Below are 21,964 nucleotides of genomic sequence, written 5' to 3'. Positions count from 1 at the left end.
TGATGTTTTACTTGGGCAATATTCAAATTATTAACAATATGTATTCAATAATTAATACTATTTTTCATATTGTGAACGAGGTTTTCTTAAAAATAATTAATTATGAAAGAAGACAATGAAAATGAATGATGATGCGTTCTTTAAAAGATTCTTTCATTCAAATAAGAAAAATTAAAGATTTATGAATGAAACGAAATATGAATTTGTGTAATTTCGACTTTCTACGTCTACTGTAAAAGTTCTGGGAATGATAAACGTCGAGTAACCGTGACAGTTGTAGAATATCCTTTTGATTGCAGGCCAAATAGGTACCATTTGGCTCGGCGCCATTAGCAATTTGATTAATTAAGGCCACGTATAACACAGGTGCAACGATGATGACCTACAGAATCTTGTATGATGTAAATTTTCTGCATACGGTTTGTTTATAATTGCATAATTAACTTGTTAAACATTTGTACTTGTTAAAGCGCGTATTTTAAAAATGATACCCCTGGCGCTATCTAGAAGCGAACATCGAAATCAATGATCTTTCGATCAGAATCGCTAGATGACACTAAAGGTATTATTTAAATTTAATAAATGTATAAAATATGACTTATGCGATGGTTTCAGCTTCAAAATTAATCTTTTCTCTATAATATAGAGAAAGACTTTAAAAAATATGATTGAAAGAGTACGTCATTCTACAAATTTTAGTTTATACATAGAAAAGATAATTCATGGAATATCATGTGTCTATTTTACTTGGAATTGCATTGTCTCATATAATTATCTCCGTAACTTTAATCATTTAAAAATTAACTGCTGCTGTAACGTTTTTGTTATCACCAAGATACATGAGGAGATATGCAATACGCAGAAGTGTTGCGATAAAAATGCTAAATATCTCTGCAGATGAATCAAGTATTTCATTGGAAATAATTACATTATAAAATTGAATTGATTTAATCTAGGTGAGGAAAAAAATACACAGGAAAAAGCATTAAAAATTGAATTCATTTAAAAATGTTACAGTAGCGCCGCTATTGTTTCAGTGCTCGGTAACGATTGAGTTAAAATTTCATTCTATGTATAGGTTATTCGTTCGTTTCTTCAATATCGATTCTTATCTAACATCTAAAAACAATTCACTGTTCTGTAAAATTGCTTGAAAATTCGTTCTTTCATTGTTTTTCTTACCCTTTCTCATCCTTTCTTTATTTTTCCTTGTCATCCGAATTGTCTACAATTCCACTTCTCTGTCTTGCATGTGCAGCAACCTGACGGAGTGCTCGGGTAGCTATAAAAAGGGATCGCCATCGTCGTAACGCGCATTAACCGTTGCGTCGATGTGCTGACTGTGTGAAATTCTATGTCGTTTCTTAACCAACAAATCAAACCAAACATTGCACAAAATAAACACAACGTTACGATTCTGACTGTTGAACGGTGTATTTTACACTTGTTCGAATGAAAACAGGATAAATTGAGAACGTACATAATCCAAGAATAAACGAAGAACACAAAGGAGAAGATCCGGACCGACTTGAAGTACGTTCTGTATCGCGACTCGTTGTGTAATCGTGTTTATCATTTCTGGCGGTAAAAGTGACCACGAATAATTCGTCAAAAAGTGTACCAATTCGTATATAAATCGACATAGTCGATAAAGAAACTTGAAAGAAGAAACCCGGCTGATGTTTTCAGTGACAGACGACGTCACTTTCCATTGTGTTCTTATCTCGATGATATACTATCGCATCGTGCACGAATCGAATGAGCAGCACAAGTTTAACGGTAAAAAATAAGAACAGTAATAGTATAAAAGACGCAAGAACAATTGAGATCCAGCCAACGTTGCACTCGTACTGTGACAATCATTTCAGCGTGTTTATTGTTGAAGGTACGATCTCGGTACTCTTGCACTCTGCATCGCGACGGTATGAAATAACAAGAGGCTTTATTTGATCGACAAAATCGACAACGGTAGAGGCGGAGACCGTCTGATTTGTAGCGTCCGTACTCAATCCTCAGTGTAGGTTAGTCGGGCGCTCGGTTTGTCGTCCTCTCGACGATTTCCTAAACGCTCGTTCTTCGTGCTGATATTTTTTCGCACGATAACGAGATTGTTATCTCCGAGAGATTCTACACGTTTATGTGCCATTTCTACATTACTGGCCAGGTTAAAGATACAGTTTTATTGGGGGTGCTCTGGTACGATAGCACGGTTATCTTAGGATAAACAAACTGTGACAAAAAAAGAAGCTGGAAGCTGACTGTGATTTTTCCTTCATTACAACCGTGTCGAGCTCTACGAGGATCATTGAAATTGTTTAAGAAGATTATCGAAGAAAACGGAAGAGTAGAAACGTTTCATTTTTGACAAGCCGAAGTGTTCGATACGCAACGCACAAATATGGCGGCAAACATGTGCATGCAACAGAATTGCACCGACTCCGTTGGATTTTTGTATGAAATGATCACAGAGGATATGTGGACACCTTTGGAGGCCATGGTGGAATATCTAGAACAAACCCCGTGGTTGTTTTCTTTGATCGGTAGCACTATGATCGGATTAAGTGGTATCTTCCCTTTGCTGATCATCCCCATTGAAGAAGGTGCCAATCTAAAAACAGGAGGTAATGCTTCTTCCTTTCATTGGATTATTTTATCATTATTAATTTTTTGTTAGCACGACTGTGTACGATTCATATTTGTTTCTACTGTGAAAAAGTTTGACGATCATGAATAGGAGGTTATGTACACGTTTTAACGCGCATGCGAGAAATAGTTCACAATAGGTTAGTACAGATGATCTATATGATCAGGTGCAACTTTGGTTTCCCTTAGTTAAGGGAACATTCTACCGTTTGTCCTATGTATTTGTCCATGTTTTTTTAAGCGTTGGTATAGAAAGTTCTAGGCTAGACTCTCTCGGGGGTTTCCCCAAGCTTAAAAGCAAATGGCGGGAGACTTCGCCCTCTACCTTTCCCTTTAACCAAGAAAAGCCTTTGTTGCGCCCAAGTGGACCAATGAGATGGTTTGTTACTTTGCGTTGCATTTAATGGTATATGTACTTCCGGTTCTTTTATTTCCTAGAACTTAATGTTGCGACCCACTTCCACATTTCAGATAGTACAAATGTGGACGAGTTTAAGTTTTTATGAATTTTAACACTAACAATTAATCTAATCTTATACTATATTTAGTTGGTCCCGTCCGATTGGTTACTTAATCATCAGTTAATCGATACACCTTTTCGACTTGTTTGCGACAGATAACGCTTAATGAAATTGTGTTCTTTCCTTTTGTACGATTCAAAGATAATCAGAAATAAATGAAATTAATTATCTGTACAAAATTATATCGATTAGTTTGGACGCCAATAGTTGGCTTGCGAGACCAAGTTCCCTTAGCCATAAGTACACGATAACAATCGATGATCTTTTGTACAAATAACGAATCGTGTTCAAGTGAAATTATTAGAAATTAAATTGTAACATTTCCGTATTTTATTGGGACAGTTAATTATTGTATCGATTTTGTAATTCTTCGAACGCAGTTGGATATTAATACCCGATGCAAATTATATTTTTATCGAACAATGTTTATCTCGTTAAGTTTCTGTTTCGTCCCGATATACTTTCGAACGTAATGTTAGAATTTACCTAGATAATTTCAAAATTCTGCACAGAAATTTGACCGAAACAGGAGGTAAATATTTGTACGAAAGGAATATGCCATGATTTCCAAGTCTGAGGTCACGGATTATTATATCACGGATTTCCAGTTTTCAAACAAATAATTAATATTCAAAGTTCCCTAAAATAATGCAACGAATGCAAAAATTATTCGTACTATATCTTGTCGCATAAAACTACGCTGATTTGTTTCATTAAAAAACAGAGATAAATAAGTTTATGGATGTTTTTCAGACAAGCTGATGTTTACATTTCCATGGGGGTTTATGTAACCATAGAGATCTACTGATTGAAGTTAAATATTGTTTACTCCTTCTCCCCGTTATCTATCTAATTGGAACGAATTAACTGTTATAAGAAACAAATGAAACGACGTATTAACGCAACGTGGCTCTCAGATTGGTAGAGGTGTCCATTTTTAGAAATTACTTGGTCGCGTTGGCTGATGTTGCGGTTCACTTGTTCGTTCTTTTTAATAGTTCCACGATTTCGTGCACGCGAAATTATACACGGTGCCGTGGCACCGTGGACGGGATAAAAATAATGATAGGTTGTTACGTCGGGTAGGATCCACCGGTGTTTAAAAAGAAACACATTTGGCCCGTATGGGAAGATTCTGCTGCGCACATTATTCACTGCTGCGTATCGTGCCAGCGTCTTCTCCCGAAGTGTAATCTTGTCTCTTAGCGGAAAACATATCGTATCGAGCCAGACTATTTGCGATGAATGTTTATTGTATCACTAGGGGGGAGACAGAAACGTAGGAGGATCTGGACAATATCTCTACGCCTCTTGTTTCATAAGCACAGGGGTCTGTATTCACCCTCCCCATCCGAGGAGTTAATTTTCGTCTCTGCCTCGTTCGTAAGCTGCGAACAACGCTGCCATGAAATTCTGCAAATGCTTCAGAGCAACATGGTCGACGCAACGACAAGATGATCCATTGTGCGAGCTGAGTAACGCGTTAACAGAATTCGCGATTCGTGTTAATCCGCGACACTCATTGTTCCACACCAATGCTTTTATGCAAGGTCGTCGAACTAGTTTCTGAGAATGTATGTAGCGTCAATGGAATTTGCTAGTTGCAAGAAGAAAGGGAGGAGAACACGCGAATTCCATTTTTAAGTATCTAGATCACGAACGAGAAAGGTGGATCCCCATTTTGGCCCCGTTTCTTTCTTTCACATTTTGCTTTTGAAGAAATTTGCTTATCTTCGAGTATAATAGAATCTATCTTTCCTATTGTGTTTTTCAAAGATGTTTAACATTTGGATGTAGCAAAAGAACGCGCCAAGTCCACGTGAACGTGGATATTGTGTCACGACACAGGGAACCTCGAAGGTCGTGGAACTTGTTGGATACAATGGAGAATAAGAATGAAATTTCCAATTCGTATGTAGGAGGACAGTACAAGTGTACGTAACACCGTTTTTAATCAACACGTCAATTCAAGGGCGTCATTGCAATGATACCAATGCACACGGTCATAACTGTAATAAAGTTTTGCCGTAGTTCTCTCCTATCAAAAATGAATGTTTCTATAAATTATTTTATGCAGACAATTCATTTAATAATAATTCCTATCACGAAGGAATGACGATTTTCTTTATTAGGCGTTTCATAAAACTCGTAACGAGTTATATCAGTCGTAAATACTTTGGTTGGTTCTTTATATTCAAATGGATTTCCTGTCTGCATAATTATTATTGGAATTCGCCAGTCGCATTAACCATCGAAATATCTTATTCTTTTTATTCAAATATTTTAAGACGATCTTATACATGTCTGGATCGAAACGATCTATACGGACCAGGTAACACCTATGGTTCCTAAGGGTGCCCAAAATCCTCCCATACAAAGGATAAAGGATCGAGTCCAACACCTGGCATTTTCCAGAACCCTCGATTACGTCTGGAGATGAAGAAGGAAAATTACGAAACAAATCGATACGCTTGCTTGCCTTTGCTGTACTTTTTTCTATTGAAAACTTGTCAACGACACGGTAGAGGTAGTTTTCACTTTTGCACTTTCGTTGGTTAGACACGCGTCAGGCTGTAGTATTGACGGAAATTCTTCTAGAAATTTCCTCCGAAGGACGATCAATAAGGTCGAGGACGTTTAAATAACTTGCAAACGATATTTAAAATTCTATCGAATATTTTCCATGCTATGGTCGCACGCACAACTATTGATAAATAATTGATTCATTATTTATTTTACTACTCTGTTTCAATTGATAAGCCGAGTACTGCAATTGGCAATCGGTTTTCGACGACGTATATGCACGTCGAGGGCAGCGAAAGGATTAAATGGTTGGCCGTATCCTGACAGATTATTTTTACCCCACGCTATTAATTGTTTTCCTCGTTTGCAAGTCAAATGAGACCTCTGTATCTCTCTCTTTTTTTCTCTTTATTGAAACACGTGAATCGTTTCTCTGTTCGTTCTTCGACAGCTGCAGTTACCGTGTTTGGTCATCGACCTCCTCTTCGTGATGGTGTTCGTTTGCTGGTGTCTCGATGATCGTATCGTGGTGCAGGATTAAGCAAAGTATCCCATTTAAATTGCGAAACCTGTACATAAATCGATGATGCAACGTTGAGCAAGATGATTTTTTCGCGATTCGATCAAACTGCACTTTCGTTGAATTTCTCATTGCTTATTCTCTTTGGTAGATTTCAATTTCAATTCTAAATCGTCCAGAGAGAAATACTCGATGTTCGGTGGAATTTGAGAATTAGAGCAGGAAAATTCCTTAGCCGTAAATGGAGCACCAGGTGTGCTGGCAAAGTGCAATTATCGCACCTCTATTGTCTCCTATGCTCTGGTTGCATTCTTTGAAACGTGTTGCGTATAAAAGGATTAGGATGGAATGTTAAAGTTTAGAACGCAGCGATTCTGAACGAATCTGGAAATGACGAAACGGATGGAGCATCAAATGACGTTTCTCTCTCTCTCTCTCAGAGACACCGACTATTCTAGAGTCTATTATCAAGCTTGTCTCGTTGTGCTACCCACGACACTCGTTCTAATGCAATCTGTATTTGAACCTCTGAATCGTGATCAACTCCATGGAATGGAAAGCATGATTATGTTACATGCATTCTTTCGTTATTCAATTCTTTTTCAGTCGCAATCGTCTCTCAATTTTATATTTTTTCCATCACGGTAGACCTTGAATCACTTCCTGTCATTTATCAAAATTGATAAATGATAGATTTCACTTTATTTGTGGCAAATTTTCGATCCAGCTGCGTGATACTTTGAAGCAATACTTAGTTGCCAAGCTAATTTATCAAACTTCTTGTCAGGAAAGATTTTTTTATTAATTGGCAAATGACAATTTGGTGATTGATCCTCTAACGTATCTATAATTTCATCGAATTGCCGTGCATTTTTCAAAAATGACCACGGAGCAATCAGGAGTCGAGTGTCCGTCTAGTAATCTTTTGCAACTTTTTCAGTAAATATGATGTTCTCGATAAGAAACAATAAAAAATAAACGAAACAATGACCGTTGATATTGTTGCGAGCGAATGTTGATAAGGCTATCAAATTGATCGATAACTTTATAGCGACATTGTAATGTTTCCATTCGTGTATAAAATCGCGACATTTTTTTAAGCATAACTAAAATGTTTCTGAAATTACACAGTTATCTGAAGTATTTCAAATATTACGCAATGAACGGGATTGAAAATTTCATTTCAGAGATAATAAAAATGATATATGATTCGATAGAACGAAAAGATTCCTTATCAATTGAATTTAAAAAAGGAATTTAATAAATTCAGACCAGAGCAGGTAAATTTAGAATTTAAAGAAACTAACGATTTGCCATGCAAATTGATCTCGTTTCCATTTAAAATGTCGCGATGATAGTAACAGAATACATTACTGTCTCATCCTCTCTAAATTGTATATTTCAAGATTTGTTTTCAAAGAACAGCGAGAAAACGTTCGCGAAAGGGATTAATTATTCTAATGCATGCGCGTCGTAATAGCACAATTAAGCAAGTTTGATGGTAGAGATTGTTGAGTGCAATAACGTTGCGTTGTTTCATCAGGAAAAATGCTTCTTTGTCCATAAACAATTCTAAGAACCGCATTTAATCGTAAGATGAAGATGCAAGACGCGCTTGATTCCAAGGCGCCACGCGACACAGAAACGAAAATTCAATGCCTCGGACGCATGTTTCCAAATTATCCTACAACTAATTATCGCGTAGCGTAATTCGGGAACTCGTCGCTGAAGATAACACAGATTTATCATTGGTCACGCGCCATAAACGCGCTTGTTTTCCTCATGCACTTATTTTGCAAGCATCGTTATTAAAATAAAACTGTGTTCGCGATTCTGTATGCAGGATGTTACTTTGCTACCCGAGATAATTTTGTACGAATTCTATTTTGGTGACAATTTCCTTCAAAATTGAATACTTTAATTCTACTAAAATTATATCAGAACCGAGCATCCGAAAAAAAAGATGAAATAATGCAGTTTAAGTTGCATAATGCAAAAAAAACGCGCATGTAATTAGACACGGTTCGGTTAACTATCAGTGGGTGTAAACGAAACAGGGAAATGGTTTTTCCGTTGCAGAGAGTTTATCGCTAACGTGTCATCGCAACTTTTATTACTAATGACTTATTGTTTGACTGTTTGCATTCATTCGTAGAACCGCTGTCACAACTCTTTCCTACTTCAATCATTTCAATTGTAAACACACCGAATCTTTTTTAAGGAACAACGGTTGACATGTTTCATATATCCTAGTAATTGTGGGTCGTGTGCAGTGTGTAAACACTGATTCGTCTTAAAAAGTATCGAGACTAACGCAAGATTTATTGATCCGTCACATCGATCACGAGGTCGGTGCAAGGTTCGCGATTCAGCGAGGGGAAATACATGCTGATTCTGCACGCATCAAAGAAAATGTACATACATTTGAATTATATTATTAAGGATGGAATGTTAAAAAATGATGTTGCTTCCATTACAAATTTCTTTTACCTATAAATAATTCAAGCATGAATGGAGTGAAAGTGGCGCATAAGTAAAGAAATTCAATGATTAATCGTATATACATTTTCCTTCTTTCTCCTCTGCGTACGTATTACACACGGGAAATTACTCGTTCGTGCAACTTTTGCAACCGATTACTTTATTTGTTCCAATTTCCCTGCATCGCGTGCTCGCGTTCGACGTCCGAGACGAAAAGTCTCTCGTACGCTAGAGATTTATGTCGATTGAATAAAAGATTTCCACGTGGAATTGTAAAGGTCTGTTTCACGAGGACAAGACGTGCAACTAGCTGCAGCTATTTTTCACGAAAAGGTCGTCGTATCGAGAAAACTCGGGGGTTTATTGAACTTTTCGCTCGAAACGAACGAACGTTTATCTTTATAGAATAATTAACCGCGGTCGTAATTGTGTCCGATTATTATTGTTCGTCGTATGAGAAACTTAATCGAGGGTACGTCGACTGTCTTGAATACCCGATTTGATATTCCGTCTTACGTTATCGTTCTGAAATTGTTTTCAACGCTTCGCTTGAAACTGAACTGAACGAGTGTCTATACTGTTCATTAAGAACACTACGCGTTCTGCGCTCTTTTTAATTCTTCATTTAATAATCTGCTCCACAAAAAGTGGATCAAGGTCTGCCGAGCAACTATCTCAATCTCGCATTGATGCAGACACACATTTTTAAATATAATCTTTCATTAAAATGAAAAAAGATTCCGATTATTTTTCTTAATTAATCGCAAAAAATAATCTGTCAAATTTCTTGAACATATGTCCAAAATCAAGACTGGGCTAACCGCGATAAACCGATTATATTTGGTTCTTTTTGTAGATCTAAGAAGATAGTACAGTTAACGTAATGAAAAATACAATAATCTATATAATTGGCGATCGGTTGCCGGCAGTGACTGATATCATCTAATCGTACAGAATGATAGAGAAAACGGTGTTTGATTTCTTCTCAAGTGGCTATTTCTGAAGAATTAAACTGATTTTACTTTTTAATCCCCTCGGATTTTATTCTCAAGCGGTCCGGAAAATCATTGCAAAATTATTAAGTGTGGAATAGTGTGGGTGGTCGATTGAAATAGGACTAAAATGTAGGGTAAAGGTATCGAGTTGACTGGATCGCGTTTTAATACGATCACCTTCTATCCATGCGAGGAAATCAATCGCGAGTGAAATTGTCGATGATACGCGATTTGGCTTCGAAATTTATCGACAACTCGCAGGAGAAACCAACTCATCATCCGTGTCGATATTTTTCTACTCATATGTATGGTTTAGTAAATGGGATTTGCTGGGATGTCACATTGTTCGTTCGGTGGACCTAATTTTCGATAATTGCTAGCATTCGGCGTAGAAATTTTAATAACAAAGCCTTCGAATGTTACCTTCATTCGTTGATCACGACAGAAAACTTCCTATTCAACCGGATGTCTCTATCATGAAACAATGTAAAATCAACAGACCAAATGCAAAATAACTTTAAATACAATGCTGTGTTGTAAAATGCTCCTAGACAATAGACTCCAATATTTAAAATGTAAAGAGGACAGATATCTGTTGATAAAACAGTAATTGTTGCCTTTCAGTCATCATTCATGTTGCTGCGTTAAATCAAGCGGAGAGTGAGAGTCTCTCTGCCTCTCCAGTGTAAAAGGTTAACGACCGAATTTTAGATCCTTCAAGTAACGCAATATACTATGAATCTAACGTATCTCCATTGGGTTTCTATGTTACAGACAGCGCTGGTACATTGAAAGTATTGCTGAGCTTCGCAGTCGGTGGTCTTTTGGGTGACGTCTTCCTCCACCTTTTGCCGGAAGCATGGGCGAACAGTTCGATGCAAAAAGGTACGATAATACTGGAGGATTTGGATGCCTCTTGCGATTCGACCGAAGAAAACGCGTTTTATCGGAAGAAATGGAGATAGAAGGTATTAGCAACTAGTGGTTCGCCCTTGCTTGCAATACCATCGCACAAAATGGCAACAGAGGCGTTTCGTGATTCAGTTGAAAGATGAGTCACGTTAGATAACGAATAAACCAATCGCGAAGCCCGCATGAATGGACTTCGAACGAAATTCTGCAGGCTTATTTCTACTTTACTGTGAAATTTTTGAAGAAACTATAAGGGATTGCTCTTTAGCTACGATATCCTATCATTTATTAATAATGTCTCCTAGAATGACTTGGAAGTACGAAATCAGCTTGCACAGAATGGTCCATAATTTACAATTTCAAACAAATTATTGACAAAACATTGCGTAATGAGTATGGCAAATTACATAACAATGAAACGTAAATATGCGACACAAGGAAGCAGCAATAGTGTCACGGGGTTAATGAAGCCTTGAACGTCGCAGCCCGGAAAGTCCCCCTGTTTATCGACTTCGAATATTAAGAAACCGATCGATCAGTGCAATAATATCTGCGCATCCTATACAGGCTCTCTACTCTTCTCTTTCTGTATCGTTCAATCAAGAATGCATGTGCAGTTCACGTGCGCCATCCGCAATTTTGTGCGCTCGCTATGGCGTCTATGCCCTCGAGACACCGGTTGCTTTATCACTCTTTTAATCGTTTTGAACTCTATCGACCCCGTGTCGTCTGCAAAAATTTTTACCTACAATGTTTCCTGTCACCGAATGTTATCGCTGTTTCAAACGACAGAGAAGAATGTACAGACTTTCCAGAAATTTTTCTTCACATTTAAGTCCAGATTAATTGAGACAATATTGAATAGTTCTATCGCGTACGCTAGGCCAGACTCGAAGCGATCCTCTGCCTTCGTCGACCTCTTTGTGAGCGGTTCAAACGACGCTCTGAAAGTCTATTGTGCCTCAGTTGCGGATTTCAATTGCCAGTTGTCCTCTCTTGAATGAAATCGACTCGATTCTTCTAGTTCACATGCGATTTCCGAGTTACCTGCTTCATTAAATTGTAGTTAATCAAAATTGTTGTCATTTCAGTGAGCGACGCTGGACATCCGTCGATGTGCTGTGGCATGTGGGTACTTAGTGGCTTCCTGGTGTTCGTCATAGCGGAAAAACTCTTTGGATTCGAGCAGGAAGCTGAACCCGATGATGCGTTCGCGAATCAGAAAGAAATACTCGATGAAACGAGCATTGAAGATGAGAAGGAAATGGAGAACAACAATTGTATCACGTCGATGGGAAACAATCTGAAAAATGGTTTCTCGAAACGTTACACCAAGACTGACTTCGAAAAGGCTATGAACGAGGTAATATATCAATATTCCTAATTTCTATAAGATACTCGTGGACAAAGATTTTTCTACATACATGTTCATGTACATGTTTTTTGCAGATGCAACCATTTTTGGAGAAGAAGAATGGATACTCTCACTTGTCGAATGGTTATAAAGATACTCATAAGAATGGCTTTATCAATGGTATCAAGCCAGTCTTAATGTGCAGCGAGTTTTCAAATACTCTGAAAGGTCTGTCGTTAAACGATGCGGAAGATTGCTTGAAGAAATTGACAAAAACCAATGGCTTCTCGATTAAATCATCAAAAAGTAACGTCCCTAACGCTAAGAAGATTCCTACGACAGACAAAGCCAAACACATAACCGGTTACCTTAATTTGGTAGCCAATATCATAGACAATTTCACTCATGGCCTTGCCGTGGGTGGTTCATTCCTTGTTTCCTTCCGTTTGGGAGTTCTTACTACTTTTGCTATTCTCATACACGAGATACCTCACGAGGTTGGAGATTTTGCTATTCTGTTACGCAGTGGATTTAACAGATGGGATGCTGCGCGGGCGCAGCTTCTCACTGCCACTGGTGGCATTTTTGGAGCCATGTTTGCAGTATGTTTCTCTGGCGGTGAAGTAGGTAGGTATATTTATATATATTTATGATAAATCTTTTAAAATATGTATCAATTTCTAATTGAGATGTTACTTTGTGTCTAGGAGCAAAAACAAGTTGGATATTACCCTTCACTGCAGGTGGTTTTCTACACATTGGATTGGTAACCATTTTGCCTGAACTGCTTAAAGAATCTAATCCCAAAGAATCTTTAAAGCAGTTCGCCGCGTTATTATTCGGTATTCTCGTGATGGCAATTCTAACAATCTTTTGCGACTAGGGTTAGGCTGTTTTATAATAGCCTTTAGAATTCAGTGGTCGATCTTACTAATGTTGGTGCTTACCGAGGATAGAGTTTTTTGAGGGTAGGATCTCGGTACGTACCAGGACAGTAATTCGAGTTTGCCATAAAAAAAAAAATGAATTGTACCGTGTAATACTTGTTGCTCAATAGGGGTGAATGTGAAAGACGGCGAAAACGAGGAACCATGATTTCATTACGCGAATGTAGTATTTCCTTTTCGTTTTTTTTTTTAAATCGGTCTAATACTGGTTTTGAGTTTACCTGTGATCATCCTTAATGAAGGAGTTTCATTTGCACCTCGGTGATGTACGTCGGTCTCGTTTTGCGGTGAGTAATGTTCGTGTTTTTCTGAAAATGAGAGAAGTAAGAGAATGAAAACGAAATGAAAGGAAGTATTTATACAAATTACTTTTATATTTTTCGATCGTTTATTGGGGATCGTATTATTGGCAATTCGGTATTATCAATTTATATTAATACCTTGAGAGATATTGTTATAAACAGTTGCATAGTTTATACATGAATATACACATGTTCCTCTATAAACTATCGAAAGCATGTTGTAAAGAAACGCGATTCCGTTTTTGAGATATCGACACACTTAAACCTTGTTATCCAGAAATTCCATATGTGAATCTAGTATTGACGTATGACTTTCACGTTGTGAAATGAATCATTGTGTATATAATGTTTATGCTTCCTTGTTTAGTGTTTGAAAAAAAAAAGAGAAAAAAAATGAAAGAACATTTTGTAAACTACACACAGAAAAAGCAAGTATATTTTCGGATATAAACGTCAGTTCGTTCGACACACGTACTCCGACACGACAGATGTATATTTTAAGTTCCTACACAGTTTTGTAAATAATATATCGAATTTACTATTTTATCGTGGAATTAACAAGGAAAAAAAGAAATTATTACAGATATAAAAACACAAAATTCATACATCAGTACATAAAGAAAGATAATTCATTAAAGTGTTATGCAAAGTCTGTAAAATTGGTATGTAGATATAGACATTGTATTTAATAAAATTTGAAAAATCGTGTAAAATCAAGTATTTTAGAAAATTTGTAAGATCATGGATTAAGTGAGTCATTGACCTAAAAGGAGAATCCATCTGTTCTCCATAGTATCATGTGCGATTTAATGAACTGCACAAAAACAAATATAATCCTTGTACTTAAAAGAAAACAAGGTATTCACCAACAAAACTTGACACATGAGTATTCTTTTCAATCATGTGTAAAATAGAGGTTCTATACTTATGAAGCTGGTTTAAACAGCAATTTGGCAAGTATATTTTCTATAAACTATGACTAAACAAGCAAATTGTTCATATATAACCATTATAATTTGTAAATAAAATATGTTATTCTATAAAACCAGCCTGGGTGTGTTTCAAATCTTTTTTTCATTCTAACAAACAACACGAATGAGAATAGTACAAAATAATTTATTAAACAATCTTCTTAGAACATAAGAAACATAACAGTTCATTACCTTTATTAGACAGGTAACTGAAGTACCTTATATACTATACATATACAAGGTTGTCGGTTAGGGGGAGTATCCTTTAAGAGGGTGATGACCGAGATGATCAACTTTCCTTTTACCAAAATACTCGTTAAACATTAGTTTTCAAATTATTAATGAAAAACGTCGACTAATTGGAACGCGTATGGAATGCGTGCTTAACCGCAGGAGTGTCGGCTACGAACTGAGCGCGACTCGATGTCGAGTAGTTTGTAAACAAGCACGCTCTAAACCAGTTTTGTAGCCGACACTCGCGCAGTTGAGCGTACGTTCTATGTGCGTTCTGATTTCTCGGTGTTTTCCATTAAAATAATTTAAAAATTAAATATTAACGAGTATTGTGGTAAGGGAAAAAGTTTTTCGAAATCACCCCAGCTACCATCCTCTCACCTATGGCCGAACACCTTGTATACAGGCATTATGCATTATTTTTTGTTTCTTTGATTCACACATACACACGCACACTCGTTGTATAATACACTGTATATTTATTTATTAAAATTTGCAACCTATTCGTTACCGAATATGTAGCTATCCACAGTCTTTGTGTAATATCAACAAGCGATATCAAAGTGTCTATGCCTAAAGGAGTTTCATTACGCGTAAAACTTCGTACAATAATAACTTAGAACATGAATTAACATACCAGAGTTCCTTCTTCACGAATGTTCAATCATACACACTTCATATTTCCTACTTATAATTCATCACGGGTGTTTTCAACTATTTGAAGCTTTTCAATCAGTACATTTAAGATCTCATAAGAGTTCGAAAAATGCTTTACGATTGGAAGTAATACATCTTTGGTTTCTCTGAATTGATTTATACAAATCGGAGTAATAGTGTTCATACTTTCGGCAATTGTTTCAAGGAATTCATCATTAAATGATGAACTAAGATCCTCTTTAACACTTCTTATCATTAGATTACTTAAATGTTTACAATACTCGTACATTAGCACTTTTTTTTCTATATCTGCAGGTGCATATGCTTTTATTCTTGTTTGCTTTTGTTTAGCATCCGTGATTTGTTCTATATTTTGTCTTTCAATAATTAGGTCACTGATTAGTTTCATGACTTTTATTTGTATTTGCAACTCATCGTCAACCAAAATCTTTCCAAATATTTCTACTCCTCCATGATCAATCCAAATTTTTTGAGCTGCTGGGAACTGTCTTATTAAGGCACTCAAAGCAAAGAGACACCTTGATTTCACGTCTACTATATTATTTGTAGATAATATATATAAAAGTTTCTGAACAAGATCACTTTCTAATGCTTTCAACTGAACTTGAGGATTGGACTGAACTGCTGCACCAAGAAGCCTTAAAGCTTCAGCTTTTATTTCATTATTTGTTCCATTAAGGCATGGAGATACAATTTTACTCATGCTGGAATTGAGATATCAAGAATGTAAATCCTTGTAATTTCATTATAAGTAGGTCATTTTTATACCTACCCTTCCATATCGGTAAACACTTTGGCATTATCAATGTGATGAAGTAAATATTCTAGGTTATGCAAAATATCTAATATTTCCTTCACTTCTATTATTGTTAAAGTTCCCATAGTGATTGCATTCTTATGAGTTTGAAACTTTTCAATATAATTATTTAACAATTCTGAATCGGTTGTAATATTTATCTCAAGTTCTTTAAGCTCTTTTTTCAGTGTCTCATAGTCGCGAAATTTTTTTTTAATTTCTTTAGCATGTTCGTCCTAAAAGTACAATATATATAGAAAACTTATTCTAATCTTCTGTGTAGAATAGAAATAATTACATCTAATTCTGGAATATTCTTTGCATTATCTTGTTTCATCTTTTTTAATCTAGCCTTTAATTCCTCTATTGGATGTTCAAATAAATCAGGCTTTTCTGTAGTCACAGAAGTGTCTTCATCTTCAAAAATTGCTTTTTCAGGATGTAATGTTAAGGAATTTGTGGTTGAATCTGTAATTGAATGTGTAACATTCAAATTGTCAGTAGAATGTTCTTCATCCAGATTCTCAACATCCAATAATTTGGCTTCTGTTACTCCAGTTTGCACATTGTGCCGTATGTGTAACCCTCTAGGTAGTGGTGTACCTAATAAAACATACAGTAAATACAAAAATGAATCGTATTATAAACGATTTCATTCGCACCCATAAATACATTTCTGTGTACGTTACTGTGGTATATATTTTGTGCTATATCATATTTAAATATATGTGTTTAATATGTTTCGAAATAACATAAACCAAAATTTTTACAGAAAATTTTTTATTAGGTCGAGGATATTACATTTAAACAATGACAGAGAAATTATAATTCGTGTTCTCGAAAAAATCTCGACGCCAAATTTGACTGACGTGGTATTAGGAAGAGCACAATCAGCTGCGTAAAAAAGTAGTCCCATACATTTCGTCGTAGAATATTAAATAAATGTTTACTTACCTTTTTTTACGATTTGCCATTCGCGGGTTGGTACAAATGTCGTTTCATTTTTTTCCGTGTTACCGGATATTACCGGTAACAAGAGTAAACATGTTAGAATAATCGTATTAGATTGCATTCTTCTAAGTTCTTGCCGTTGACCAAGGGATACAACTTTTCTCAAGATACGCCGTCAACTTCCGCAAAACTCTTTATAATTTTTCAATAAATTTTTGTTAACCGTATTAAAATACTTTCTTAATATTTTTACGAAGCTCTTTCATCGCACATCTGTTCAATTTAAATGTTATTCATGTGTTGCGCCTGATATTTATGCAGGCAATGTATCGATGCTAGTTTCGTGTTTTCACCATGAAGGATTACGTAGACCAATAGTCTTTCAGCGCGTCGTTGCCAAACTTTTTATTCAGACCGTATTATTATTTATTCTATAACGTTTTTCTACGACTAATAAATATTATTATATCTATTGTAAAAAGAGCTTACATTCTTGAAATTTGTATATTTGTAAATATATGATATTTCATGCTTTTATATTCATTGTAAAATATAATTGTATGTATAAAAGAGTATCGTGTAACTTTCACATTTAATGTTCGAAAAAATACACTAATAATTAAAATATACATATGAGCCAGATAGCCCTTCTTTTTACAATAATTCATGTATTAATTTTGGAGGGTATACAATGATTTTTAAATTGATTAGCTGAAGAAAATTCTGAAGAGTATGGAACTAAACGAATTCGTTTTCGACTCGATTAATCTCTTTCATGATTAACCTAAAATAGGGGGCTAAATAACACCCGTCTTAAATCCTTCAGTGATGTTTCATGACATTAGGTGGCAACGTTGCTTACGATAGTTGAAAGTGCATCAACCAATCAAACAGAAGAACGTATTCTAGGCGCGCAAGGCTGAGTACGCGAAACTCATTTGCTACGCGTTCGTCTAGCACGTGCGACCACTGTTCTTCGCGCAGTGACCGTTGTGCGCGCGGCGTCTTTAGCTTCTCCATTCTCATTCGGCACGCACACTCCAACGGACTTCTATACATCCACTAACGAGAATCCTTTAATATCAAGTCGATCATCATGGCAGAAGAATATCTTTACGGTAAATATCAGCAACCGTGTTGCCGTGAACATTGCGGCTTCCTTATTTTACGACACACGCCAATACTTTCGTCGTCAGTGGCCATTGGACGCGAGCGGTATTATGGTTGAGACGCCGGCTGGCTTTCGGCCATTGTGACGAACCCCCATTGTCCCTGAAGATCTAACGAACTTGCGTTTTTATCTATCTGTAATATAACGGCAATCATTTACGATATTTCGTGTGCGTACTTTTGTGATTTGTGTGTTCAGGAATCACTCTCGAAGGACTCAATTCTAGCGAGGTATGGGATCCAGAACACAAGAACGACGATGCAGACGGCACGAACCAACATTTCGGTGCCGATCAGAAGCTTATCATAAAAATGGTATGTGAAATTTATTAATGAGATAATATTCAGAGTTATTTTATGTTCTATCGGTTTTTAATATGCCATGAACGTTTGGTTGAATTTTCATTGTCTTCCGTTACAAGTGGTGGATATTCGTTGACGCGCGATCACACTGGCAACAGCTTTTCTATTTCATCTACGATGTATATAATTCTCGATTTATTTGACTCTAATGCTCTTCAAGTTTTGCGAAGCACAGCGGCTCTTTGTCTATCGTTCTATTAACCGTGCAAGAATTATACGACCAATATTTGGCGTTACTGGTAATCCCGATTTTTCGAGCGCTTTCATCACATCTCGTTATGTTTGCGCGCGAATTTTTAACCCTGATATAAAACTAACATATTGGATTTCACCGTAGCCTATATTCTTTGTCTTTGTAAATTAGGTTATATCCTTTCAATTTCGAATTTTCGAGAAATGAAACAATTAAAATGTTTGATACTGCTTCTTGGCTGCACTGATAGTGTGTTTGTTAATTATGATTGAATCTGTAATTGTATTTACATATTAAAACTGTTATAAACCCTAACCTAGAAGTTTTGTATATTTTACTTGCTTATACTATAATTTGTAATACCTAACTTAAATCTATTATTAAAACTTATTTTATATAATCATGTAATTTTTTAGTGATTTCTTATATATATGTAATAAACTTAGTTTCTATTTGTATGCACCAGTAATATCATATATATCTGTTTTATTTGTATGGTAGTATACAATAGTTATGTTATTTTTGGATACACTGTTTTCTAGAAATAATACAGGTATCCTGGTTTAAAGCAAGTTTCATTTTAATTGGTCTTGTTTATTTTTTTTATAGGCACTTTTAGGTCCCGAGGCTAAATCCGGGGAGCTCAATGTGCTACAGGTAGAAGCAATGGGTTTGAAAGGGCCCATTAAAACACCAATTGCGCTGTTGGAGATGGGAAAAACAGCACAGATTATCCTGGACCTTAGTTTTCCCGACCCTCCAGTCACGTTTACTTTGATTAAAGGCAGTGGCCCTGTTCACATAGTAGGACACAATCTTCTTGGTAAGAACATATATCATGTGTTGATGTACATCCATAACAGTTATGTATATTCTACAATTCCCATAATGTATTTGTATTGAATAGTAGATGATAGTATTTACAATGCATGTTAAAGTATAGGATTTTCAGTATTTTAGTATGTTTGGACCAAAGGAGCACATGGAAGGGCGAAAATAATAACGGGACGCCTTTTAATAATATATATAGTGATACATGTATAGTAGAATTAAACAAGTTTAGTTATATGTAAAACAAATTTTAATTAACTGGACATATACATGAAAAACTTCGTATTTTGATCTCTTTGTTTAATACTCATTTCTTAAAAACATTTTGTTATTTTACAGAAAAATCGAAAAGAATACTGCAAACAAAAATAAATGATTTTCTATTAATTCCACTTTTTAGGTACACACATGGAAGAATTTGATGATATGGATGATGAGATGGAAGAAGAGAACATCGATGATGACGATGATGATAAGGTATATATATACCCTTAAATAATTACTCAAAAATAATAGATATACATGTACATATTAAAAGTTACGCGGAAATTTATAATGGAAAAAAAAGATTGTATTTGTGACTGACATTTTAAATAGAGGATGTATGAGAATCACCTAAGTCTTGACATAAAAGAAATGCAGAATATTTTCGGCAAAATGATTTCAGACATATATACGAGCAAAACAAATGGATATTAACAGTTCTCAGTATACTTTTATTATGTATATTATCAGAAGTGATAGTATTTCAGTTTCTATATACTAGGAATACAAATTTCAGGCACCGCAAAAGAAACGAAAGCATTCTGCAGAGGGTAAAAAAAATGGCACGAAGCGTGCCAGGATGGATGAAGCTGTAGACAAATAGAATCGTAATATTAAAATGCTGCTATTCAATCATCCTCCAAAACTGAGTTTTACCAAGAATATTTTAAAGTCACGTTTTTTAAGTATTAAGATTCGCGGGGGGCGGGAGGGCTCTGAAGATTGTTTAAAGAATAAACGAAAGTCGTGGAGATAACTTCCTGCGTTTGTGTCTTCATTCCATGTGTCTATTTTATTTTTTTTTTCTGCATAATAAATCATCCCATTTCGAAACGCTTGCTTTTATTCTTTACTCATCATGCTTCCTCTTACATTTTAAGTTTTGGACTCGTAATTCCAATATTATAGGGAAAGGAAACATTAGAATGTCAGCGATACAATCTTTTATACGAAAAATTTTGTTTCTAAATTGTTTGTCCTAATGTTACTTGTATCACTATTAAAACTTTTTCGAAGTATCTACAGAGTTACATTCTCTTTCTTATTTCGATATGTTAGGAGCCAGAAGACGAGGAAGATGATGAAGATGAACCCAAGAAGAAGAACGCCAAATTAACAACTGCAGCCAAATACAAAAATCAAGCTAATAAGAACAAGAAAAAATAAGCATGAGCCTTAATACTAATGGAAATACAACAAACTTTTAAGTTAGGCTAATAAGCGTAAGTCCATCATTATCATCCGCATTTGTGCGAATCTAGTATCGTTTCACCAGATTATCAGACGACAAACGTTGCCTTCCACGTTTCTACGACACAACTGGACCAATGAAATAGTATAACGTGTAACATTACATAGTATAAAATGAATAATGGCAAGTTTTATTGGTCCATAGACATTTTAATTAAGTAATGTAAGGTTTAACATAGAAGAAAAGTGAGAATTTTCTATTCGAAGATTTCTCTGTATGCCTTAGAAGAATGATCCCTGATACAGATTAGACGAATTTCGTGGAATATTAAAAACGTGAATCAAATATTATTTTTTTGACTAAATTTTATAAAGTTCGAAGGGCATTCTTCTGAGAGCTAAACGCACATAGTAACTTGTTCTATCTCGTTCCAATGGAATTATCAAGAAAAAAAATAAAAAATAAAAAATGTGATCAAAATTAGTAAGGAGTTTGCGAGGCAGTGCAAGAATACCGTTTTCTACGTGTGAAAGTGAACATAAACATTTGGCCCAGTTGTTGTTAATAAAATAAGTGGAAAGCACGGACGGACCTACAGTGAGGTGTATTTGTATCATTTCCTTTTTTGTCTTCTCCGATGCCGTGTTCACACATCGACACTTCCAGTGAATTGAAGCTACACTATTCTACCGTAGTCATGTAAACGCGATTCAGAAAAACGAACTACTACGCTCTTTAAACAAAATGCAAAGATAACGTTCCAGTGTAATTTATTATTTTCGTGTGTACAAGATGGGGAAAGGGGTAATAGTCACAAGAAACCCTTATTACTAGAATGTTATTAATGATTGTAAAGAGAAAAAAAATAATGATAATGAGATCTGAATTAAAAGAAACATTTAAGCGTCATCACGACATTCATTCCATTTGATGAAAGATAATAGGAAGAGGGGGGGGTTACAGGTGTACTACACAACGTGATGCTCTTACATCAGTGTTATATGCGGTCAATGCATATACAAAGCGTGTACAAAACGCGCCCATGCGATTGATAAGTAGTCTGTACACCTATTTTGTACATATACGATACAATAAAAAATTTCACAACTTTTAATCAGTATCG

At 35.6% G+C, this 21,964-nt stretch overlaps 3 protein-coding genes across 4 annotated transcripts; 2 read left to right on the top strand and 1 right to left on the bottom strand.

Moving 5' to 3' along the window:
- The first annotated feature begins 1,319 nt into the window (after window positions 1-1,319).
- Window positions 1,320-14,246, top strand: LOC114875897 (zinc transporter ZIP13 homolog). The gene is made up of 5 exons (XM_029186721.2): window positions 1,320-2,621; window positions 10,458-10,568; window positions 11,687-11,958; window positions 12,045-12,576; window positions 12,657-14,246. The coding sequence occupies exons 1-5, from the start codon at window positions 2,399-2,401 to the stop codon at window positions 12,830-12,832; spliced, it is 1,314 nt and encodes a 437-aa protein (XP_029042554.1). The 5' UTR covers window positions 1,320-2,398; the 3' UTR covers window positions 12,833-14,246.
- A 52-nt stretch (window positions 14,247-14,298) lies between these two features.
- LOC114875896 (nucleotide exchange factor Sil1) lies at window positions 14,299-17,218 on the bottom strand. Its single transcript, XM_029186720.2, has 4 exons — window positions 16,832-17,218; window positions 16,176-16,480; window positions 15,854-16,113; window positions 14,299-15,785 (listed from the first exon to the last, which is right to left on the bottom strand). The coding sequence occupies exons 1-4, from the start codon at window positions 16,947-16,949 to the stop codon at window positions 15,092-15,094; spliced, it is 1,377 nt and encodes a 458-aa protein (XP_029042553.2). The 5' UTR covers window positions 16,950-17,218; the 3' UTR covers window positions 14,299-15,091.
- Window positions 17,219-17,751: 533 nt separating this feature from the next.
- LOC114875899 (nucleoplasmin-like protein) lies at window positions 17,752-21,955 on the top strand. Of its 2 annotated transcripts, XM_029186725.2 has the most exons (6): window positions 17,752-17,946; window positions 18,198-18,313; window positions 19,164-19,377; window positions 19,786-19,862; window positions 20,167-20,257; window positions 20,709-20,862. In XM_029186725.2, the coding sequence occupies exons 1-5, from the start codon at window positions 17,925-17,927 to the stop codon at window positions 20,251-20,253; spliced, it is 516 nt and encodes a 171-aa protein (XP_029042558.1). In that variant the 5' UTR covers window positions 17,752-17,924; the 3' UTR covers window positions 20,254-20,257; window positions 20,709-20,862. The 2 variants fall into 2 exon arrangements, with proteins under 2 accessions (XP_029042558.1, XP_029042556.1); XM_029186723.2 differs by lacking the exon at window positions 20,167-20,257 and having other exon boundaries at window positions 17,753-17,946; window positions 20,709-21,955.
- The last annotated feature ends 9 nt before the right edge of the window (window positions 21,956-21,964 follow it).

Source organism: Osmia bicornis, chromosome 13 (genome assembly GCF_907164935.1).
Source record: "Osmia bicornis bicornis chromosome 13, iOsmBic2.1, whole genome shotgun sequence".
In the NCBI taxonomy this organism is placed as follows: domain Eukaryota; kingdom Metazoa; phylum Arthropoda; class Insecta; order Hymenoptera; family Megachilidae; genus Osmia; species Osmia bicornis.
Note: the sequence above shows the minus strand (reverse complement) of the source record. Positions and strands in the feature narration are given on the sequence as shown.